The following is a 25,061-nucleotide window of genomic DNA, read 5'->3' on the forward strand; positions in this document are numbered from 1 at the left end:
GCACGGCAGAACAGGAGCAGTGGCAGCAGTTGCAAGCCCCAATGCAGCCTGCGGGGTGAACTGCCCGGGAGCTTCCCTGCGGCGGGCAGAGCTTGGCATTGGTGCCAGGAATTTGCCCCTGGGGCAGTGGCTCTGCATGCTGAGCCCTGCTTCCTGGGAAGGGGCCAGGCATCATTTGCTGCTCAGGAGGGGAGTGGAGAGGAGCCTGGTGGGCACCTGGTGTTAACCAGCACATCTGTTCAAGAGCACCCTTCACCCTTCTCAACTCCCACCACAAGGGCTGACAGACAGCGTTGGTGCTCAGGGCAAGCAAACTGAACACTGCACAGCATTTTATTCAGTGCTGAGATCTGAAATGGTCAGTGCCTTTTATTTATTTCATAAACAGAACAGTAAATGTCTGTATATTTACAATTCTAGTAAACAGGGAAGTCCATAACAGTGTTATTATTTCCACAACAGCACATGAATACTGCATTCAGCAATGCTGTTCAACACAGATGCCTCAAAACCGTTACAGCCGAACACACTACAGGTACCCATTATAAATACTAACATAGTTCTATTTTCTTAAATAAACAAACATACAGCTTAATTCAGGAGGACCAAATGGTTCTGTGGTGCAATTCATTCCCTTTGAACATTTCTGCTGACAAACCAGGAATAATAAAAACAAACCCACTGCTTCGGAAGCCATGCGGTCCAGACTCTCACGTGTGTTCTATGTAGATGCCATGCCTTTGTGCAGCATGGTTAATTTAAAAGGAATAAATCTTTGTTAGAATAGGAAAGTATTTCTTCTTGGCAGGTACTTGACAAACCAAGTCTTTAACTTCATTCCCACTTCACAGAAAGCTTCTGGCTGCAGTTTTTGAATCTTAGAACTGAGAGTTCAGAAGAAACAACTGAGTATTTTCATCTGTAGCAGCAGAACTATAACCAAGTATTTTCTAAGGGCCATTTCGGGGAAGAAGTGGCTATTAGTGAAGTTCCACTGAGCAGATTATCCCACAGAGGCAGGTTGTAAATGATGGTCTAGGTCAGCTTTTCGTGTTGAATCTGGTAGTAACATGCCTGAGTTAAAACAAAGTTCAGATTAGTACAAGTGCCAGTTCACAGCAAAGCATCACACACAAGAGGGTGGATTATTTTCTATGCAAGAAAACAGGACAAGGCTCTCTACAAGCAGTGATGCTACAGTGGAACTCAACACAGGAGAACCTTCTGATATGTAAGCTAGCAAAATGAGCAACAGGAGACTAAGTTACAAATTACATCCTAATCAAGCAAGATAGCATGATTTGGGAGTCAATACTTCCACAGCTCCCAGCTATGCCAAGATGAAAGTCTAGTTTGGTTTTTTCTCTTTGCCCTTTGACAGAAGGACTCAAAAAAAGGAAAATTTTTTTAGAGGACAAGGATGCAGGGATGAAGCATTTCAAAAGCACTCAGACTGAAAAGCAAAGGTTTCCATCACCCTGACCTCCTGTTGAGAGTTATTCACTTTTAAATGCTGGTACAAATATGCACTGGGTCAGGTCAGCCAGGATCAGAAACTTAATATAAATGTCTCAGACAATACTTGCACTCATGACAAATTAGATTCTACTTCTGCTTCCACCATGTAGGTTCTTTAGTAAATTTGAACCAATGCAAACCTTCCTTTTTTGCAACATTATGAAACTAATAGGTCTTAAAAAAATCCTCTGGACCCAACTATTTTGAGTTTGCACAGACAGAAAATACAATCATGATAACCTAACATTTCAGTTTAAGACTTTTACTTAAGTTTCAGATTAACAGCCTCCCTCCAAAACAACTCCATTAAAATGCTCCACACAGTTGAATCATCCCAAGATCCACAGGATAAACAGTTTTGAGGTACCAAAACAACATCTTTCCATCATGAATATCTTAGTGTACAACAGGATATTCATCCAAACACACCCTCTTCCTTCTCCCATACTTAAAAAGATAAGAACACATAATAAAATATGGAGGGTGATAGAGTACTTTTTTTTACCATAAAACAGCATTCTTGGAAAGTCCAGATTTAAAGTTAGACTTAAACTTTAAAGGAATAGTTAATCTCCAAAGAAACGCTTCATTTCAATTTTTATAGGGAGAGTAAGGCTTGTTAAGTTGCAGGGGAATGACAAGCTCCAGGTGAGCAGAGAAGAGTTCAAGAGCACCCAATATTACCTTTGAGTAATCCACATTTGCACATTGCACCGTTTGTCTTGGTACCTGCAATCCCGAGGTTATCCAAAGCTCTACATTAAATTTCCTTGCCTATCCTAGTAAAAAAATGTCTATTAAAAAAGTCAAAGAAGTTATAGCCTAATGTTCATATAATTGTCCTAAGCTGATCTTCATTGCTAAAAGCTGATTATTTCCAAAGAAAGCCTTCAATGACTCTGAATAATTTTCATACCTTCAAGGTAGTGAACATGATGCCTTGCTCCCCATGCTGGAGATAGGGATCCATCAGGTCTTCGATTAAGTGCACCTCAGACCCCAAATTCCTTATCCTGTCACATGTGAGAGTGGGAAAGTGAACATGGGAACAAAAGCTGCCAGTATAATGTATCTTAATTCTGAATTCAGGGCCTTTTCACAATAAACTGTTCAAGACTGTCAGGCCAAAGCAAACAGTCAAATCGGAAAATTTATAGCTACAAAAAGCCAGTAACTAATCCTGTAACAAGCAGCAGGAGCATTTAACACAGAAGTACTTGTGCTGCCTGTGCTCAGTTTATGAGTGATGCCACGCTTAGTGCCTACCTGGCTCGTAGCACCACATAGAGAAAAACAGGAAATAAGTCATCCATGGACCACAGAAAATCTTCCTGAAGGGTCTCAAGTACACTCTGGGAGATCTCCTCAAAAGTCTGCTGGATCACCTTCAGCTTGTCAGCTGGGGTAAATGTGGTACTATTTGGAGAGCAAAAGCAAACCAGGATAACAGTAAGCAGTGAGAGATCTGCATGTAGATTAGGAAGGGTTTGCTGGCCAGCACAGCCCTCCCCGTGCCCATGGAGGTCAGGCAGACACTGGCACTGCAGCAGCCAGAGCTGCCAAGGCTGCACAGTACCCAGGTTACAATCACCACACCAAGGCACACTACTGCAGGTGAGACTCTCTTCATACTTTTATGGTGTTTTAATATGGTGGCGAAAAGGGAAAAAATTCCTTTAAAAATATTTTTAATTTCTTAATTTCTTAAATTCTTGCATAAGAGACACAGAAGAGCCTCCCATGCTTAGGTCCCTTTACCACAGCTGTTTGGAAATTCACATGTGTATTTGATAAACATCCTTATGCCTTTGATTCTAAATGATGCTGCACAGACACCTTTCTGTCATGTTCATGAGGCAACACTTCATTCCCCAGCAGGAGAAATTGCATTTTTTACCCAGAATCAGAAAACGTCTTAGCGACTTCTCTTACAAAGGTGAACAAAAAAGGGTGACATGTAAAGGATCCCAGTCAAGTAAACCAGATACTAGTATAGCAGGAACAGTAGAACACTGACAGACAAATTGCAGAGAATTACCTGATTTGCTGTAAACATTCAACAGCAGAGGCAAAGCAGGCGTCTTTTGTGTTTGATGATACCTGTGGAATCATGGTAAGATTTATCAGGCAGGTTCGGCACCCCCACTGTTCAGCGTTGAGCCTCTTTCACCAAGATAATGATTAAGAATGTAAACTCTAGATTTTTTCTAATCAGAAAGTACATAATGATACAACCCTCTTAATTAAGCAGCTTGAAAATTTCCTTGCTAGACTTTTATTCTCACACTTTCATAAGTGGAGACCAAGCAAAGGTCTGTTGAATTCATCACCAAGTCAGTCAGTGAGTGATGAAGCTGGACTGATGGCCAGTGTAAGAAATCACAGAATGGCTGGGGTTGGAAGGCCCTCTGGAGATCATCTAGTCTCCAGTGCCCCTGCTAAGTAATTACCGTAGCATTTAAATTGCAGGTGAACTTAAGGGAAATACAACAACATGGCATATCTTAAGCAAAAAGCCTGGCCAAAAATTCCTTGATCACGTTGATGATTTCAGCTTCCTGAAAGAAGCACAGGGCAAAACACGTAAACAAGGCCCAATGAACATACCTTTCTACTCTCTCCAAGGATGGATACAGTTCCTGGCCAGAACTTCCTGCAAGAAACCCAACACAGTCCACTGAGAGAACATAGTCTCAAAGTATTTTTTGCATTACAGGAATGAAGTCATCATGTTCTGAGCCACAACAGCCCTTCCCTACAGGATCAACTACACCTCCCACACACACCCACAAAGCTGTCTAATTTGAAATGTCCACTCTGCTTTTGTGGCAATGTCAATCTTTACCTCCTTCCCATCCCTTCCACCTCTGTTTTGGAAGAAGGGAGGTTTGATTCACACTCTCAACCCTTCTAATTAGCTTGAAGACACGTTTAGATGCATTTAAATCAGAGAAAACACTTTAGAGAACTGGGGCTTTGTTTTAGATGCTTTATCTAATTACATGCTGTAACCTGTTCCAGTTTCTGTTTTGTTGTTGCAGCATACTCACGCCTGCACTCCCAGGAAGCTGAGGAGAGCCATATCCGTTTGCTTGTTTAGGCGTAAAACGCACTCCCAGTAAACGTCCTCCTCACGCTCGTTGTCCAAGGCATACAACATGAACAGAGGGGGATACAGGCGTGGCAGTAAGACGGGGAGCAGCAAGCCAAAACTGGTTACCACATAGCTGCAACCAAAAAATAAGAGGGGGTTGTTTGCAGAGGAAGACATAAAAAACGTAATTATCTATAAAAATTGAATGAAAATCATTGGAAGAAATCTTTCATGTAGCATGAGCCTATTCTATGAGTAACAAGAGTGAAAAAATAAGTACAAATCCATTAAATAGCAACTCTGATAAGAAAAGATTATAAATTACCTCCAGTGCTCTTATCCCAAATAATTTCTGAAGCCCAGGCCCAAGCCTTAACTTGCTTACCCGTAACAGACAAAAGCAAATTTTCAGTAAGGAACCATTGCATGGACAAGCATGAAATGCCTATTACAACCATAACATGGAGGTTTGCTTATCAGAGTCTGTCATCAGAACCAAAGGGGAAAAAAGACTCTGCTTGGATCCATCAGTTGAATATTGCTTATCTTTCTTCCCCCACCCAAGCAAAAAAACCCGCAACAAATAAAATAAAGGCCTCATTAGTTTTTATTTGTTCTTCCTTTATGTACCCTGGCTCAGGAGATTCTGATCTGGAATCAGATTTCCCACTGCAAAACGATCGCCTTCCTTTTGGCTCCGTTGCCAGAAATGGAATTGTGCTGCCCTCTTCCGGGAGATCAGGAAACAAGAACCTAAACGGCAACACACGTAACAGCATTTGAGGTCACATCAGCACGCTTCCACAGATCTCAGCACAAAGGCACGACTGGAGAGAAGAAAGGCAGCAGAAATAATCCGTGGTGGGCTAAGACAGCACAGTTAACACACACACAGTACCAGCTCCCTGGAAGAAAACTTAGGGAGGCCAACCCCTCCAATGCCAAGGACACCTGCCCCCCATTATCACTTCCCTCCAGACAAGGCTTCCAGTTGTCAGTAACTTGGAGTACTTCTGCTTTTGGATTGGCAGGACACAATTAAAGCTGTAATTATTCCCAAGAATCTAAGCCAGCTCTTCATAGGAAGATTGTTCATCCTTGCTGGTAAGAATTTTAATGCCGTATTGGTAAGCACTTTATGGAATACACTGGGATTCTCTATTCTCACTAGTGTTGTGATACCCTTTGAACACTGTCTTTGCACAGCACCGATACCCACAGACACTAAATTGTAGATCTATATTCCAGGTGAGCTGCTTACAGCCACATTTTGAAGTACAATGTAGGATGTAACACACTAGCTGTAAAGGGTTTAGTTTTTCCCTTTTTGACAAAATATTCAAGACTCCTTAAAAAGATTAGGAAAATACAAGCAACCCCCCGAATTAATAACAATGCCAGCACCTTTGAACTGTACAACACTAGACAGCTTCAGTATATGGGACAGCTTTAATAACTCAGCAGGAGTTTGATTTGGAAGCGAGTCTCGTTACCTGACCAGCTGGAAGATGCGTTTGAGGTAGGACTTGATCTCTCTCACAGCCTCCTGCAGCAGCCGTCGATTTGCTCCTACTCCAACGTAGGTCATTCTGTACACAGCCACCAGCGTTTCCACCAGCTTGCCCAAGGGATGGAGAGGAGTATCACAAGCCTGAGACAAAGGGTAATAATTGCCCAGTCAGATAGGTCAATGGCAGACAAGTTAAAAAAATGGAATCCAAGAGACACGGGTAAAGATCCAACAACAGGCTTTCAAAAAATATTACAAATATCTCAAAATTAGTTATATTTAACAAATTTGGATTATGAAATCTGTGTCAGCGAAACACAATTTATAGGACTCAGGACAGTACAAGAACTTGTGCTACTACTTGGACTAGTCATCTGTTCAGTACTCGTAAAATTAACGTGCAAAAATTAGCAAGTATTTCAAGATACTTTGCTGGGATCCAACATTAAAGAATGAAAACAGTAACTGAACAGAAAGTGGCTTTAAGAGAGCATTCATTATTTTAGTCTAAGTTGTGGACTTCAGTATATTAAGAAGTGATGAGCAAGCATGAACTATGGATTACGAGAGAGCAAATATGGAAGCAATTAGGAAGGCTATTACAAAGTGAGCTTGATGTCATGCCTTGCCATGCCATATTATATGAGCATTTCAGTTACAATACCTTTATCAAATACTTTTTTATATTTTCATATTTTTCCAGGGTGAAGGCACCAATGTGTTGTGGAATGAACTCCAAACTTTCCAGGGTCTGAGTATGTGAGCGGCTCAGTAATTCTGGGCTGCAGTTTAAAAAGACAGACATTGTACAGGTTGAGACATCCAATGGGGAAAAAAACCCTGACATTAACAACTCAACTAGTAATAAACATCAGTATGTCTCCGAAAGGGTTTGGAGAGCAGTAAGGTTATGATTTTGCTTGGGATTTGCTGTTGTTTTAACTAAGACTCTACAGTCACAGTTGCCAGTTTAGAGTTGAGTGCAATTCCAGTTCCCTCTCCATCCTGTTTTTCCTGCTGGCACTGTCTAGGAGCCCACCTGTCTTTGTGCTGCCGTCGGTTGGTGGTCAGAGCCACTGCAATGTTGTCCCAAGCCTTCCATCTGTCCCCCTGGCCAGGGCTCTCACAGCCAAGCTGGTTCCAGCATTCTTCAAATACTGCCTTCCATTTCTCATCAGGGGGCACTGCCAGGATCCCAAGTTTCCGCCTAATAAAATGACCAGTGGGTCTGTTAAAATCAGATAGCAATGAAACAACACATTCAGCTTGGAAACCACCCATGGCTAATGTCAATCTAACCTCTCACACTGTTCTACCAAAAGGTGACAGACTTAGTCTCTATTGTGAACCAAGTTTTATCACTAAGAATAAAATCAGAGCCTACCACTAATACCTGCATGAGAGAACAGCTATGAACCTTGCTAGTGTTACTCTTTCTTGCAGGCTTCCAGGAAATGGTACAACAAAGGGCTGGTGCTTATCTCCACTACTGGTATTCATTCAGAAGACTCAGGACACATTCATGTAGCGAGGACACAGCACAGTCCCAAGTATGGCTGTCCTGGAGTGTGCACCCAGCACAGCTACCCACATAAACACCAAGGATGGGTACACAGCTTCTGACCCTGAAGTAGTAGCTACAGATAATGCTGCATGACGTGCTAGGGATGTGCTGATAGAGAGCAAAACCAGCTCAGGCATACTTTCACTGCCAGACAATGCTCAGGGATCATCTACAGCCAGAAGAAAACCAGGAGCTCTTCTTTCCGTGTATATAGATAAAGACATCTCTAACATATAATAAAATTTAGGGCTTTGAAAAGCTTTCTCAAAACAAGTAATTGCTGTCAGGGTTAACAGCTCTATCTTGATTTAAATCAAGTGTCAGAAACTGTCAGACCTTTCATTAACATTTCTTCCAGCACATTTAAGATGAGAACCAGCAACACAGGTATTTTGCCATGCTGCCAGTTTCACAAAGCAGAAAAAGTAGGCTCTAAGCCTTTTCAGAAATTATACCAGAAGATTTTCAATTTGAAGACAGTCAGAAGAGTGTAGATGAAACCCTTATTTCACAAGCCATCCTCAAAAATATGTATATACATTTATTCATAGACTCCCTACTGGGGTAAAAAGCAGACAGCTGCGAAGGCTGCAAGTGTTCAGTTCAGCAGGGAGGCCCTGCTTAACTTGCATGCTGTTGTAGGTGTCAGCACTGTCAAAAGAAATTACCAGTGAAAGCTTCAGGAAGCCAGCTGAGAAGTAATCTATGCAGAAATATTAGAGCTGTGTTTCCCATTTTAATCTGATATTTCAGAGCACGATGCCAAGACACTGAATCCCATAGAGCAATTGCTAAACCATCACCTGGTGCTACCACATACCAACATCTCACCTTCAACTCTTTACTGAGGTTTCTTCTACTCAAAGATGTATCAGTTATACCTTAAACATATTTTGTTTTTTGCCCCCAGAAATAATTAGGCAAATTTCCCTAATGCATCTGCTCTACAGAGGGGTTTATGGATACTTTTTAAAGTGATCTTTGCCAAGGTATTAAAATGCTCTTCAGCAAATCAACAACCTTCTATTTTCTTACACACTGTTTGGAAGAGGTGGAGGATCTAGTTCTGTCCAAATATATCCCCACTGGCATTATTAAATGACACAATTCATTCAGTTGCTAACAAAGTGACTGGCAGAAGACAGAGAGGTCTGTGATTAACTTAACTGCTCTAATGGAATTTAGTCTTTCTCAGGAGCTCAAAAGTCAGCAGCAGCTGTGAACTCAGGTTCTACCAGTCAGTTCCAATATAAACAAAAAAAAATTTGAGACTGCCACAGCACAGTAGCAGCACATCAGCTGTCCTGCAATTTCATGCCACTATTTGCATATTCAAGTAGTTATTAAAGCAAGAATAACTATAAAAATGCTTTGATCTTATTTCCTGAGCAGCAAGAAAGAGGAAAAATGTTTTCAAAACTTCACTGTTTCTTTAAGAAGTATTTTTGACTGGTCTTTGAAAAAAGACAATCGTTCTGTTCCTAAGTATTACTGAACCATATCAGAAATTATTTATTATTCAACACTCACAGTGCTTTAGGCTTGTCCTTCTCATTCTCATACAAACTAGGTTTGAAGTAGGTTCCTGTGATTTTTATTCCAGATCCCCACTCTCCACTGAAGAGACCTTCAATATAATCTCCATTTGGCAAGGTCAATGTTCCCTTGAGAAAAGATAATTAAAAAAATTAACTAAAATCCATTGGGAACCAAATTACAACCTTTTTATTTTCTTAGATGGTAACAGTTTACAAGTGACAACTGTAACACTAACCTTTCCACTCAGAGTCCAGTTATCTGAAAATTCCCCCTCGTAGACTGTATCATCCTCAGAAAGCAGAATTCCAGTCCCCTACAAAAAGAACCATAAAGAACACAAAGCAGTAATTATAACAGAAGGCCAGACCACAGATCTAAAGATGTGCTTTAGAAAAGCTGTTAATAACCTGCTATTAATGATTAGCAAATAGTAATTTTTAAGCTCTTTCTGAAGTAGTCCTAGGTAAAACAGAGCAGGGATAATAAAGACAATTCTAAAAGCAAGGACAATGGGAGATTGGAAGAACAGAAGGTTTCCACAGCCTAGCACTCACTCATCTGCCTCAGAAAGCTGCCACACTTAGAGAAGTCCCTAAGCCCAGGGTCAGTGTCCAACTCACCATCATTTTGTTGGTGCTGAAGGCTCCTTCATAATACAGTCCAAACTGAGTAACCACAACACCATTGCCTTGGCACAGATCATCTTGCCACATTCCCATGTACTTTTCTCCTCTGAAGAAAAATGAAGTAGGAAAAACAGTCTAAACAGTAGTTTAGTCTTTCCTGGCCTTACATCCACATTTGACCATTACAGAAATCATCAGAAGAGAGTCATAGAGCATTTGCTTTGGGTCTGTCAGTTTAGTTTCACCAGCTCCAAGCAAATACAAACTCTTTTTGACACAAATAAATTAGAGTGAACTTTCTCTTCTAATTCACATTTCAAATTGGCCATATCCAAGCAAGCTGATGAGCTGAAACAGTGCTGGAGCCCTGTTAAGCCCAGTGCACGCCCCAATGAACCTGAGCAGTTTTTGTTTCGCCAAAGTGTTTTATTTCTTTTACAAAATGTCAGATGACTCAAATGAAGAGAACAAAAAATAAAAAGAAACCAAGTTGTTCTTCCTGGGGAATAGCAGGGAGACCTAGAAAGTTATACATGATATTTTTGCAACATTAAGAGTGCAAATATTGTAAAGAAACACATCGTGTTGTAGAAAGTTCCTGCATAACAGCCTAACGAAAGTCATGGTATCAAAAAACTTATCAGACAGTTAAAGATTGCTTACAAATAAACCTCACCCTCTTTCAGGCTGTTTAAAATTCTTTTTTTTCCTGTATATAAGCGCACAGATGTCAGGCTAGAGTTGCTTGAAACTCAGTGCAAGTCCCAAATATTTTGGAACAACCTGTTTCTCTGAAAGAGAACATGATGTTTTCACCATGCAATTAATAAAAAATTAACTCATTTTCATATTTTTTCTGCTTTTGGAGGGAAACTAGCGATTGATTTGATACAGTTCTGCTTGTTACCATGCACTTTCCTTGAAAGGTACCCAGGAAAAACTATGTTTATAGTAGAGAGAGTAAGCCCAGCCATTAACCCAAGCTCAGGGGTCTCTCCCAGCTGACTGCCCCATGAGGGGGCAGGAAGCTTCTGAGGATTCATCCTGCCAGCCACGGGGCCTCTGCTGGGTGAAGGCCCCTTGGGGAGAGGTTCCACATGCTCAGTTGCCAGGTGGAAACTCAAAGTCCCACTTGTTCAAATAATTGCTTTGCAACAACAACAGAAAGCAATAAGGAGTGTCTGCAGCTACTCCTTGTTCGTCTGGGCTGCAGAGTAAGTGCAGAAAACAAATCCTGAGGATGCAAAGATACACAGCTTACCCCCCTGAGACCAGAACCAAAACTGCATCAGGACAGCTCACTCATGTTTGAGTAGCTCTGGAGTGAAAAGCAAATGCCACACTCCTCCTTCACCTTGAACCAACGCTGCATTTACAAATTCTGGAGGTATGAGGATTTGCAAGAAAATCTACTTGTCCTAGGTAAATAAATTACTAAAGAAAGTATGCAGAAGCATCTTGGCACTACAATATAAGAACAACCACCACTCCTGAGCAAGACTAGATGCAAAACTGACATCAGGAAATACCTAGAGATGTTACAACAGCTGTTTCAGAAAATCCTCCCCTCTTCACACTCCAGACTTTTGCCTGCTTGGCTTTTGAAGTAGGCATTCAGTTAAACCACCAACAGTTCCTTGGGCTTTCACCAAGAGCTCTTTCCAGAAAAACAATTAATAAATTGGTGACTGAAAGACAGACTATATTGATGTGTGCTCAGGGTTCATTTACTGCACATATTTAGTGTGAGTCTGTCTCTGAGACCATCACTTCAGTACTGCCCTGAGAGGAAGCATCTTCCCTCCACTGCATCAGCAGAATAAGCCAGTGGAAAACCTGAGCATGAGTTGAAATCCACGAGCACCATTATCTGCCACTGAACAACCCAGTCTCACCGGCCTGAGATGAAAGGATACCCCTCTCATGAATTCACAACACTTTCAGCACATGCACAACGCAGCGCCTCAGTAAGACACCATACTCAGAGCTGGTTTTCAGACAGGAGATGGACAGAAAAGCAAGACAGAAAAAAACAGTGCAATCCCTCCACCATTCACTTCAGACACAGCACCAAAAAGCAGTTCCTAGACACATTTCTTGGCACCATCAACCCAGAAAGCCCAGCAATAAAGATGAAAAGAAGAGACACACACTATTACTGGTACTAACAAATCAAGTCCTTTTCTACTCTTTTTGCAACTGCATGTCATACCCAAGTTTTAGATTTGTGGAAGCATTACCTTGTGATGTCATCAAAAACTCCATAACCACTCTTCTTGTCCATTATCCACTGTCCAATGAACATGCTGGGAGAAGAAGAGGTGAGCTTCCCACTGCGCAGCAGCCCGTGCCCGTGCCGCATGTTGTCCTGGAAGCACCCTTCATACACCTCACCGGAGGCGTAGCTGGAACAGCAACAGCACCACAAGAACAAGTGAGAGCCCTGCCACCTACTGCTCTGGGGAGGGCTGGTTTTGAAGCTTTTGATTGATTTTGTTTTGTTGGGTGCTTCCCCCAGACAGATAAACCCTCTCTCTTTCCTTTTAGGAATTGCATTACAACCACACCAAGCAGCAACTACAGTTAAAGTATGTTTGGGATAGGAGTGATCCTCTAATACAAGTCTTTGGACGCTTCGTTGTTTTAAGGCCGCTCTGCCCAACAAGCAAGGCCACTGGAGGTCGTATTTATATCACAGAATAAAGAATCCTGTCCTATTGCAGTGGGGCAGCAACATTGGAGCAGACACTAGTAACAGACCACTGTACAAGCTGCATTGTGAGCAAAGCAGAGAAGCAGCCACACTAAGACCACAAGTCTGCAATGTAAGAAATCTACACACAGAGACTTGGTCAGAGCATCAGCCCTGCTCTGCTGCAGCTGTGCAGGGTCAGCAGCACAAGTGCCACAAGTTACCTGTACACTCCATGCCCACACATTTTGCCTTCCTTCCAGTATCCCACGTAATGGTCCTCTTTATTCAGAGCTTTGTTAGGCACTCTGTATTCACCATACCTGCAGTGCAGAGATGGAACACAAGCAGCTGTAACACCAATACATGTCATTACAGAGCAGATACACATCCCAGAGCTAGTCTAAAATCAGAATGCTCTCTCTCATTTTTGTGCATCTCGAACTACAGCAGTCACAGATGATATTTTTTATAAGAGAATGCAAGAATTCCAGCCTCACTAGGTCAATTTAGTCCATAAATGGCTCTCTCCTGTTTGATTGTGACATTGTAAATACTGCTCTCACAACCACACTGCAGCATTTTTCTCAGGCCATGAGTCTTTTCAAATCTTAAGACTGCTTCTACTTTTATTATTTTCTTCGGCTCTTGATAATTCAAGTGCACTCTATTCCAGGGAAAGATGAGGACATATATTGCTACAGAAAAGATTTTTTCAAAAGATGCTAACTTCCAATTATGCTCAGCGATAAGGAATTATTCACAATTTTAGTATGCCTGAAAAGAATGAGATACACAACTGCATTTATTGATTTTAATCTTCCAAGGAGATGTTGTCCATCCAACAAGACACTGCTGTTAAGTGCTGATACTGTAACATGCATGCTGAAACACAAGTATACACATTTGAACATTTCAGCAATTACAGCTAAATACAAATCCATTTATTTCTGGTTGGGACTCATTTGCAGTATTTCCATCTCCAACAACCCTAAAAATCTCCAGGATTTATTACACTTAGTTACAAATGACCAAAACTCTCATCTTCTTTTATAGTTTGACATAATACCAATAGTCAAGAGGAATTTTAAAAAGTTGTCTGCAGTCAGACCCCATTTCAATTTCCCCTCTAATCCAATATTTTGAAAATACATCTGGAAGCCAATAGGACGACTACTCCTCTGTACTAATTATCTTCATCATCAAGATCACATACTCTCATTGATTTTCACCCAAACCCTGAAGTCTCAGTTCAAGATTTTGTCTCTTCGCTGGATTACTAAACCTTTGCTCTACCAGAAATACAGCAAAGAAAACCCTAGAGAAGATGCATCACTATGTTGTAAGAAAGGTCAGTAAGATTCACTGCAAAACCTTTAATTAAAAAGGCTTTGTTGTTTTCTCCTACAACAAAGCTATTTCTTGCATAACTCCACAAGAGCATCTTACCCATCCTCCAGCCCACTTCGGAAAGTCCCGGAGTACATTCGTCCGTCTGCCCATTTTAGGATCCCTCTGGAGAAAAATACAAACCCATGCAAATAGATAAGATAATCAGTTCACTTTGCCCTTTCCAAATACCTTCTGTGAGTGAGCGTACTTATTGTTACAGCAACCCCTTCATTTTGGTTTCAACAGCTCCATTCCAATGCTTTTACCTTCCATGGGGTTTTCCTGAAAGCCACCTCCCATCATAAACAGCGTCCTTGAATCGAGGGTCCTTGTAGAAGGTGTATTTGGCACTGCGAGAAATAGGAGGTTCCTGTCTTGGCACATTCCCACCAGCTCCATACAGAACCACGTCAGAAGTCCCTCTAAGGGCCTGATCCACTGCTTGGCTTATTGCCCTCAGCCACTTGGTCTGGAACAGAAAGTGGTTCACCACACAATTCAGCCAGCCCCTGTCTTTGCACCGACTCTCACCTTCACCACAAGCACAACCACATCCCTGGCACTGCTCAGCACAGTGCTGTGCACTGCAGCACTGCCACACTCAGGCACTGTACACAGCCAGCCTGTACGCTCAGCTGCAGAAAGATTCACTCCTGGGGAATATTCAGGCAACCCTTCTCCCACACTGCTTTCACAGGAGGGGAAAAAGCCTCATCTGTATCACTGAAGCCATGTCAAGTTTGTAGAAATGCCCACCTTCTCCTGTGGTGTTGAAGAAACAAGAACAAATTGTTCTTCGGGTGTAGTAATCTTCAACCCGTTCCTACATGGGGAAAAAGTATTTTAATCTGTGAAATTCCATCCTGAAACCCCAAGGTTTCTTAGAGCACTGATATTGTATCTTCTCTTCCCAACCCCAGATAGCATTCCCTTCAAATTCACAATTAAAAGAAGCAGCAGCAAAGAAGACTTGCTTCCCTCTTGACAACCTTACTGTTTCTGATGTTTACACAACTTTTTTTAAGACACAGAAATACATTTTCTGAAACAAAAAAAAAAAAAGGTAGACATGGCTGCAACCACTGTATTCAACTCCAAGTTCACAATAATTGGTTACAAAATGCTCATCTTCTCTCCCAAAATACCAGACTCTTTCAGCATCACAAGCAAGAATACTCACACATTACCAGCTTCTTCTGAAAGAGCTTCTACCCACAGTGTGGACAAGGGAAAGATATGGTGTGTTGAGAACTGTAGGAAAGGAGAAGAGAAACATCACCACTTACTCATCCATTAACCTGGCCCCATTTTTTTTCCAAATAGTTTCTTTTTTCCCACCTCTCCCTAGTGAGAGCTAGGAAAAACTGAGCATTAGGGACTCTTTCTACCCCTTCACTTCAAGAAACAGCCAACAGAAACCATGCCAGCCACAGGGCAATGCAATCAAATGTTAAAAATCACACAATTTCAGATTTATTTTTACACCGCAAAAACGTCACTGAATGAAAAACACATAACGTTGTTTGAAGCAGAGAAAAGGTTTTGTTGCTGGCTGCAGGCTGGCTCACCTGAGCATGTACCAGAGCATCGTTGAAGAGAATGAACCAGTTGACAGAGAACCTTCCCGCGTGCTGCAGGGACAAGCCCCGATTGCTGCTCTCACAGATCAAACGCCGCTCCGGCTTCCGCAGGGAGTCCTACGGGGGGTTAAAGGCAAAATTACACCATCCCTCTTCTCACTGATTGTCACTTAAGGTCGGTGCTTTATCTTTCACAGTAAAGGCCCGACCCTTCTAAAGTACAGAGTACTACTGCAGCACCTGCTGGAATAAGCAGCAGGTGCAACTGGGACAGCAGCATCAGTGATAGACACAGGCAGTGAGAGCCAGAGATTCTAGCTGCTAATGGACTGGCAATCGTCACCATACCGTCATTTTTCCAGGAAAGGTCTTCCAGAAGCCAAGGGTGTACTCTGCTTCCTTCATTTTTCTGCTAAGATGGACAGCAAGGCTCTCGTAACACGAACTAGAATCCTGCAGCTTCTGGTACTCTGGAGACGCCTGTAGGGCACAAGGTAAGACAGAGCTGAGGGTGTTTCTGAAGCCCTGTACCAACACCACCGACCAAGCTGCAACGCAACCGCTCATTTTATTAAATCAGCACTAACTGCATGACAGTTGGTCTGGGCAGTAAACAGAGCAGACAGAGTTATTTTCTTTCTTTTCAACATGTTCTGTTGGTGTGTTGATAGTTTTTAAAAATCGCAAGAAGGTCCGTGAATGTTACAAGGAGAATGATTAATGCACCATTACATTATCTACTTCCTTGCAGCTTAAAAAGGTGTACCAGAAATAGTGTTCATAAGTACAGGAACAATATTCCAAATTACTATATTGGGCTAAATGTACAAGTAGTTACTCTTCCAGTTTAGTCATCTTATATTTCAAAAATTTCAAAAGCAACTATATACATCTAAATGCATGGTAAAAGTCTACCTAATATATATGTAGTGTTTTTAGTAGAGTATTACAGCCAGAGGTAGCCACAGCAACGATGCCAGACAAAACTGAAAAGCAACAGGCAAACATCAAAACAATGTATTTGCAATTAAGCACTGAGGCACACAAGCAAGGTCTGGCAGGGTAATAAAGTTCCACTGTCACGTGATCTATGCAGGTGGCATAAGATCATGCAAATAAATCTACAAGATCTTCCCTGCAGCAAATACAAGTTTGAAGCAGCTCCTCTGAGGAATAAACTGTTTCTAATTACCTGGCATTTGCTTCACACAGTTACTTCCAAGCTATAAGTTTCACGTGTTTATTTATTGAACTATGGATAGAAAAGCCATCCTACCACTTCAAAACATGTGGCAAGCTTTAGCAAAGTTCTGGCATAATTATGAAGTCGTCCGAATGGCATGAAAAACAGAGCATTCAAAACTTCCACCAGCTGGAGGTTTTCCTCATTCTTGTCAGACAGTTTCTGTAACAGCTCCTGGTTTTTACTCAGGAAGTCTCTAAATGATGGGACCATTGAGAAACAGAGGGACAAGAGAAGAAAAAAAACATTAAGACATCAGTGATGTTTTATGTAAATGAGCCCAGATCATCCCTTTTTGGATTATCATAAACTCTTAAAAATTACAAGAGCAAATGCATGCTGCTTATTCATCTATTCACATTTTAGTTTGAGGAAGTACAGCAGTAAAGACGTAGTTAAAACTGCAACACAAGACTTGATTTTTACTTCTGATTTGATATGCTCAGTCATCAAACTGTCTGAAGGAAGTTGACTATGTTGCTCACTTGGCGTGTAACCAGTTGCCTTTTTCTTCTTTACCACTTGATTAGTAAAGATCAAACAGGTGGAAAGACTTCCCCATTGCTTTTAGAGTAGTAAGTTTCTAACACTGTTGATTTACACAAGAAGGCCTGAAGGAATCTCAGCTTTGCTCTAGTGCACTTCCCTAAATATACTGAAATAATTTCTTCCCCCTGCTGTTGTTCAAGGCAACTGAGCAGTTCTTCCCCTATGAAAATTACATCCTACCTCAGGGAAAGGCAGGAAATATGTTCAATCCTCAGTCTGATTTCCAAGAGGGAGAACTAATCTAGTTCAGAGAAGAAGAGGGAGATTATTCTGAAGACAGTATGTTAGCACACAAACCCAGGATTTCTTCATTAAAAGGAAAGCACACCTATCTTCCCCTCTCCTTTGCCATATGTGTGTGCTCACTGGTGCTGGCACATAGGACACTTGCACTGAAACACACCCAGCTGGGAAACATTTACACCACAAGCTGCAAGAATGGGGTGAGGCTGAGAGAGCAGACCCCAGGGACAGCAAACCAGATCCGAGTTCACAGCAGGCTCCCTAAGAATGCTGCACAATTAGTGAAATGCCATCTTACACAAAATGCTGTACCTAGTCCAGGTCTGCTAGCGGTATTTAAGAACTCTGTTATTGAACAAACCCTAGGAATAAAGTCTTCTTTAGAGAGAGGACTGTTCCTTCTAATTTCAAATTTATGCCTCTGGACAGCTTGCTATTTTTAATTTTGAGATCTTCGCATGGAGGTTTCTCTGTTGAAAAGCATCAAACAATAACAGACAACACTCACTACAGCTTCTCTTCTCTTTTGGAGGACATGCTCAGAAACCTGCCAACAATGCCAACTGCCAACTATGGAGACTTCCATTAAAGCTGGCACTTTTTTAAAGTCAGGACTACATCTAATGCATTCATGCTGCAGAACATCCATAAAAGATGGGCTGACACCATTAACCACTTAAGACAGCAGCCCTTAGGGACGGAGTGGGGGGAGATCCATCATGAGCAGCAAAGGTAACTTTCCGTTGCAAGGAGCAGGACAAAACTTGCACGACATCTCTTCCCTGAGGTGTTACTTACCTAATGAGACCCTGGTTGCAGTAGGAGAGGCTGTGACACCCAACAGTGACAACTGATGTGATGAATTCAGCATGGGCGATTTCAGTATGAGTTATAAACAAGCTTGGACTTGAACTAAGATTTCCTCTAAGTCACCCTAAAAATCCTGACCAATGAAAAAAGATTTTCAGGGTCTCTCTGCAGGGAGATTCTGTATTTAGACTTTGGCACTGATCCTCAAGGGCAGAATATTCTTCGTTCTAGGCACCTGTGTTTCCAAGAACTTCCAACACCATAATTTACACTGCATTCAAAGCGCTCCATAAACATTAATGGATTTACTCCTAGACTACAGAATTTGTGAAGAAAAGGCAGTGATTCCATAGACAAATTAAAAATTGCTCTTAGTACAACAACTTCAAAGCACCTGGGTGAGAGGTCCAGCGTCATTACTATGTTTTCTAGACAAAAATACTACAGAAATGAGAAAAAAGCTTTATGGTCTAGAAACCTCAACACAACTGTCTCAGGCCTTAAAATAAAATTCCTTCCTCGCATTTACAGTTTCTATGAATGAAATAAGAGCCAAGAAACTTTGAGAGGCAGAGAAGATGGATGTGCAGAAATGTTATTTTTCCATCATTTTAAAGCACTTCCATAAACTTAAAGAATTCAAACGAAAGTGAATTCACATTATCTACTGTAGCTAATTCTCTTTGGTATTTTCTTGACAGCAACATTTGAATGAATAAATATTAACACTGAATAATGATAAACATTTAACCTCATTTATCTAAAGCTTTGAAAAAATCATTATCTGAACTCTGTTTCTTCAAAGGAATTTCCAATAATAAGCTTTTTTTCCTCCTTTCTCCAGCTTCAAGATGAACTAACTGAACTCAGCAGCATTCTAACCTAAATTTTCATCACAGTTAAGAGAAGGTAACTTTATCTGAAGGAAAAGGAATTAGTGTACTCAAGTATGCTGAGACCAGGTCTCTGCATGGTCATTGCTACACACATACACTCTTCATTCTTTACAGTTCTTTGCTAACTGATAAAAATGTCCAAAAATGGTAAAGGTTTGCTTACATTGCTGGCTTTGCAAGGAGCATAAATCCTCCCATCACAAGGAAGTTTGTTACTGAAGTGCAATACCTAATATAGGGAAGAAAAAGATCTTCAGTTACAAAACTAAAACACCCCTGAAAGCAGCAACTGTTGAAATGTTCAGGAGTTTATAATGACATCTGTAACGTCTTTTACTACACAAGTCCCACAGTACTTGAGCAACACTCAGTGTTACTGAACACTTGGCATTCACCTTCCACATGGAGCACTGAACATGCACTAGAACACATTTCTGCTGCCATTAGCACAATGCAGAGGGGTCACTTGAAATTCCTTTTTGTTCCTCTCAGATTTGGGCATGTACAGAATAAACCACCTGTTTCAACCATTTAGTACTGCTAGCTTCTAATTATAGTCAAGATGGAAATTTCAAGAGAGGAATTTTCTCTTTTCCTGCTATTCAACATTCTAGCTATGACTTCTACCCATCACCATTAAAAAAAAAAAAATAAAACCAAACCACCTTTCTCCAAGGGAAGAGGCCTCTGCTTAGCCCATTTAACAGATTATACTTGTGTTGCCTGACTGATCCTTGAAAGATGCTCATGGCATAATGCTGAGGTTCTGATGCCATACACACAAAAAATGTAGGCAAGAGGGAGCAAAGGGGGAGAGCAGAAAACAAGCAGTAGTGAGAACAGAGATTAGGTATTTCAGTCTCTGAGGAAGAAGAAATCAGAACCTTCTATTTTGAGTAATGAAAACCAATTTTGAAAATCCAGGTTACAAGAAAAATTCAAGTTGAAGAATAAGTAAGAAAATACATATTTAGAATTATCTATACAATCTACATGATAAACAGAGATGAAAGTTTCTTTTAGGGTGATACAAGTTGTCACTGATGTAGCAAAAATGTTATCAGTTGCGCCTGTGTTCAAAGAAAGTGCAACTAGTTGTCCATTCAAACTGCTACTGCATAATGAAGTGGACAACTACTGCATAACAACTGAAGTTGATAATCTCAATATTTTGTTTCCTTAGATATTTTCAGATATCTGGCTACATTCAGATATGACACTTTTCAACTTTCTGTTAAGCCATTATTTTTTAACAGAAAACTGTATTAGGCATGATGAGACTCCTGTCACACTGAAATAAAATTGCCCAGAAACTAGAAGTTGATGACAGGAAAGATAGAAAACAGTTTGACTGTGTAGATCTTCTCTCCCAAAAGCATAAAGCCAATAAAAAGAATAACCAGGAAAATCCAGACTTAATTCTGAGTACTAAAGCAGCTCCAGCTGTTTAGTAGGTATGAGGACAGAAGAATTTTCTTCTGGAAGACAATCTTTAGGTAATGACTACTGAAAAAGCACTTTGTAACCTCAATAAACCCCCAAAGGCAGCTTTAATTAGCAGCCTACCAATATTAAGTCTGTCACATTGTACTACAAGATCCTTAATAAGTGATGAGTGTTTAGGCTCATAGGCAGCAACCAAGGAAGAGTCTGTACCCAGAGTTTTACACAAAGGATGGTGATGCTGTTCATGAGTACCACTGGTGAAGACCTGGAAAAAATCTCCCTACAAAATGAATCCATTTGTGTAAAACTCTCCATGCATTTCTAAATCACAATACAACAGTTACATAGCTTTCCTTATGACCTACTTTCCCTTAACTCAGGGCTTGGTGCAGTCAGTAGATTAAGCCTGCAGAGACTCAAGATGAGAGGGAATTGGATACTTGCTCAGTGTAACTATCCAAAAAGAGACTGGAATGCTTCAGGATGGCCAAGCTCCTGGCTTCTTTTACTCCATGAAGAAAGCTAGTTAAAGAAGCTCCATGTTGACCAATAAGATAGCACAGCTTGCTGAACCTGCTTGCCATTTCCTGCAACAACTGGATTGTATTTGCACTGCCCAAATTATCTGTAAGAGACCAGAAAGCAATTTAGCTTACCTTATGAAAGAGCAGCACCCATTAACAGAGAGAATCTCAACATGGCTGTTTAGATGTTTTATCAGCACTTTCACCTCATGGCTAAATTACCCAGAATCAGAAATTCAACAGTTTTTGACTAGATACAGCTCAAATACAGAAGATATTTCAGGTGAAACCATCAGGAAAGCACAAATATTAACAGAATGTACACTGTCAAAATGCAACTGTCTTTCCCCTCTTCATCCAAATGGGAGAAAGCAAGACCTTAGTTTTATCCCAAAAATTTATTATTACTTCTAAATTTTGCAAAACAGAAATTTGTTGTGGAGCACAGGGAAAACAGTATCAAGGAAAACCTTAAAAGAAGGGCTTACCTAAACCTAAAAGAGGTCTAAGAACCTGAGATTTGATCTCACTCAGTTTGAAATAAAACCTCCTCTCAGTAGCAGCCAACTCATGCAAACTGGCAATGTATCCCATTACGTTCTTGTCTACCAAGGCCAGACAGTTGTCACCACCAGCTATCACATTGCTTATGTACCCTATCTGAAAGATGAAAAACAGAAAAGAAAACACAGCAGCTTTAATGTTTTTCTTTTTACACTCCAATTTAAAAACAGAGTAATGCAAATAAAGCACATTTTGAAGAGCACTAAGTGATAGTAAGCATTAGTTCCCTTCAGTGACAAACAACCCATTCAATACTGGCTTCATACAAGAATGACAAAGTTGAAAATACATTCATAGCCACTGCTGTTCACTTTCCTGACTCTGACAAAGCCAAAAGACAATAAATAGACCACCTTTTAGGGTGGCTCATACAACCATTCCATGTTTAAGAGATAGTGACCTTAAGTTCAGTCACTTTAGAACTGCAATATGCTTATATCAAGAATGTTATTAAATAGCATCATTATATCATACATTTCTCCTATGAAATGCAAAGAGAGAAGAACAATCCTTTATTAGAACTATGACTGTGCCCGGACTGGTCCTTTCTGGATCTGGAATAAGTCAATTTATTGGTAAGAGTCCAGTTCATTGATACTGCAACATTACTAACAGTAGCACTTGCTTTCCACAGTAGTTCAAAGAAAAATTCTTCTCTAAAGTCAACACAAGTGTCACTGATGGATTGTGGCTCCTCATTAATTTTGGCTCCCATGCAATGCCATAGAGTAATTCAGAGTTTGAGCTCTACTTTTATTTCCTGATTGCTAAATCGAGGATTCCTTTGAAACACTGAGCCAAAATTGTTCAACAGGCGACCAATTCTCATATGCAAGAGCCTTCCAGTCACCCCTGAAGAGAAGCGAATGGCTAGCAACAATCTAACAGAAGGGATACAGGTGTGTGTATCTGCACGCACAGACACAGACCCAGTGTCTAAATCTCTGTCCCTCCTCGAAACACTTCCCAAACTGCTATTCTGCTCAATTTAGGGAAATAGCAGTGACACCCAGAGACACTCTCTACCCTCACAATTTCTTTTTTCTTTTACCTTAAGCTCATGTTGGTCTGAAACCAAACAACACAAACATCTTGGAAGAAGCCATGCAGTCAGAGTTCACACTCCCACCTCATGCCAACCTTAAGGCATGTGTAAGATTCAGCTTCATGAAAAAAATTGTGTAGGGGCACCTCTTGTCTCCCATGTACATCAAATGCACATTTTTGCTCAGATCCCCCTTTGCACTCATGGAAGGGAGGGGTAGAGATGGAGATGGTGCAGAACTCACAGGGACCTTCTGCCCAGTGACAAAGAACAGGCAAAATACCAGAATGGAGAACAGAATAGAGCAGCCAGTGGCCTCAACCAGCTGAGAGACAAGAAAGAGAAGAGCAACAGCAGTGAAGACTGAACACAAAGACTGGTGAAACAGAGCACAATAAAAAGTGCATTTCTGCAGCATGCACAGACAGAAGGAAATGGATTAAACACACTAGAAACACCTCCCTGTCCTTCAAACAGAAGGTAAGGCCAAGGAACAGGCAGGGCAGAGAACAGCACTACTCGGCCTCCTCTCTGCCCTCCATCCAATGTGCTCCTCATGTGACTGCTAGGAACCAACCATGTGGCTTGACACCCTTAGGGCTCACTGAGCCACCAGCACTGTGCTGTTTCCTAAGAGCCAGTATGACCTGTACTGACTTCAAGGAAATGACACTCACCTTACTACAAGCTAGTAACAAAACTGCACTCTTAGTACAGCTGTTTTCATTCAAATTGTTTTCTGTTGATGTCTCCTGGCCACAGTAATATAATCCAGGTTGGAAGTCTTTCTCATCTGCTAAGAAGAGAGAATAATCTAGTCCTGCTGCTGTAGTCCAAATACCATCACCACACACCTAAAATTCAGGAGGAAGGAAGACATTAAAAATCATCACCCAAAGCTGGGAGAGGAGAAAAGTACATAACTCTTCTGGTCACACATGTACATAATACACCAGCCAAGATAAACTACTGCAGTAACCAGCCAATTTTTCAACTTCAGTGTCTCATAACAAATAAATTCCTTGCACATATACTGAAAACTCTTTCTTTCCAGTTTTCTTTCTAAGGGCTGTTTTTTTTGCCTTTCAGTTACAAATCAGTTTTATTTTTAAATGGGCATCAAGTGAGCTTGATCAAAGTTGGAACAATATTCTCCCCTCTACATTTAACTGGGAAATCTTTATAGATTTGGGAGACAGTTAATCACTGTACATTCATTTGCATAAGGCCTAAGCAGGAAAACTGTGCAGTTAGTTTTCCATTAAGATGAACACCACAAAACATGGGAGCGACTGTGGTCTAACTCAAAAATTGTTATTTTGCTATTCATTCACTGTGGTGAAAAGTTCAAAACAAAGAGAAAACCCACTGCCAAAACTCTGCAAAGTGATGGAAATAGAGAAACAAACAGCAAATGTGGCCGTGGTCCAGCCAAGCTAAAAACATTAGAAACAATTGTTTAGACAAAAACAGAGTTCTGAAGTATTGAGAAGTTTCAACACTGCAACACCAATATCAGAAAAGCCAAACAGAAGGTGTGAAATCTGATAGGAAGATACAACCAGTCACATTTCTCAGTTCTAGAACTTCACTGTGATCAAAAACCAGCAGAAGTCTGTGTAAATGATTGCTTGGGTAGATTTTCACAAGCTCATCTAAAGATCATTTCACAGCATAAGCCGAAAAAAATCAAGGGCTCTATTACTAAACAGCACAGGTCATTCTCAGAACTTGCTCTGCCCTCACTTGTACAAGAAGAGACCCTGAACTGAAAGGAGAAAACCACAGAAAATGAAGTACCTTTGTGAGACGAGGGACAGTTGTTGGGGAGTTCAAGTGACCGAGCTGGCCAGAGATATTGCTGCCCCAGGAATACACCTGCAAGAAACAGTGCTGAACATCAGAATGTGCACTTATATGCATGGAAACACACTCAACTGTGGTAGTACAACACATCAGGTGTGCAAACACACAAGTCAAGGCTATAGGATTCATGTACCGAGAAGCATTTCCTGAATTTTCACTGCCTTCCTACACTCTCAGATTGTCTTCTCACACTCAGAAATGGAATGCACCAAATCAAGTCACAGCAATCTTTAAAAATAATGCTGATGGTACATGCAGAACTTGGGCAGAAATAGAATTTAGATTCCACACTACTTCCATGCTGCCTCCCACAAACGAGAACAAAAGTTTAGAAGCAAAAGAAACTAAAAACTAGAAGAG

At 41.0% G+C, this 25,061-nt stretch overlaps 1 protein-coding gene across 5 annotated transcripts in view; it reads right to left on the bottom strand.

Annotated features, from left to right (window-relative positions):
* Positions 1 to 346: 346 nt before the first annotated feature.
* ALS2 (alsin Rho guanine nucleotide exchange factor ALS2) overlaps positions 347 to 25,061 on the bottom strand; it is a 53,127-nt gene continuing 28,412 nt past the window's right edge. For 4 of the 5 annotated variants that reach the window (XM_063400280.1, XM_063400278.1, XM_063400281.1 and 1 more), the window contains exons 8-34: positions 24,636 to 24,713; positions 23,513 to 23,689; positions 21,715 to 21,886; positions 21,147 to 21,327; positions 19,420 to 19,485; positions 16,792 to 16,954; positions 15,864 to 15,995; positions 15,504 to 15,632; positions 15,116 to 15,186; positions 14,692 to 14,758; positions 14,202 to 14,404; positions 13,993 to 14,058; positions 12,768 to 12,866; positions 12,092 to 12,256; positions 9,846 to 9,957; positions 9,461 to 9,538; positions 9,217 to 9,350; positions 7,162 to 7,350; positions 6,787 to 6,904; positions 6,106 to 6,263; positions 5,243 to 5,365; positions 4,569 to 4,745; positions 4,126 to 4,171; positions 3,557 to 3,618; positions 2,785 to 2,934; positions 2,435 to 2,531; positions 347 to 1,074 (exon numbers count right to left, since the gene is read on the bottom strand). In XM_063400280.1, the coding sequence (XP_063256350.1) occupies positions 1,036 to 1,074; positions 2,435 to 2,531; positions 2,785 to 2,934; positions 3,557 to 3,618; positions 4,126 to 4,171; positions 4,569 to 4,745; positions 5,243 to 5,365; positions 6,106 to 6,263; positions 6,787 to 6,904; positions 7,162 to 7,350; positions 9,217 to 9,350; positions 9,461 to 9,538; positions 9,846 to 9,957; positions 12,092 to 12,256; positions 12,768 to 12,866; positions 13,993 to 14,058; positions 14,202 to 14,404; positions 14,692 to 14,758; positions 15,116 to 15,186; positions 15,504 to 15,632; positions 15,864 to 15,995; positions 16,792 to 16,954; positions 19,420 to 19,485; positions 21,147 to 21,327; positions 21,715 to 21,886; positions 23,513 to 23,689; positions 24,636 to 24,713 (3,252 nt within the window). In that variant the 3' untranslated portion in view covers positions 347 to 1,035. The remainder of the gene's footprint in view (positions 1,075 to 2,434; positions 2,532 to 2,784; positions 2,935 to 3,556; positions 3,619 to 4,125; positions 4,172 to 4,568; positions 4,746 to 5,242; positions 5,366 to 6,105; positions 6,264 to 6,786; positions 6,905 to 7,161; positions 7,351 to 9,216; positions 9,351 to 9,460; positions 9,539 to 9,845; positions 9,958 to 12,091; positions 12,257 to 12,767; positions 12,867 to 13,992; positions 14,059 to 14,201; positions 14,405 to 14,691; positions 14,759 to 15,115; positions 15,187 to 15,503; positions 15,633 to 15,863; positions 15,996 to 16,791; positions 16,955 to 19,419; positions 19,486 to 21,146; positions 21,328 to 21,714; positions 21,887 to 23,512; positions 23,690 to 24,635; positions 24,714 to 25,061) is intronic. The other variant, XM_063400282.1, reaches the window with a different exon arrangement.

The sequence above is a fragment of the Prinia subflava genome, chromosome 6 (assembly GCF_021018805.1).
Source record: "Prinia subflava isolate CZ2003 ecotype Zambia chromosome 6, Cam_Psub_1.2, whole genome shotgun sequence".
Classification (NCBI taxonomy): domain Eukaryota; kingdom Metazoa; phylum Chordata; class Aves; order Passeriformes; family Cisticolidae; genus Prinia; species Prinia subflava.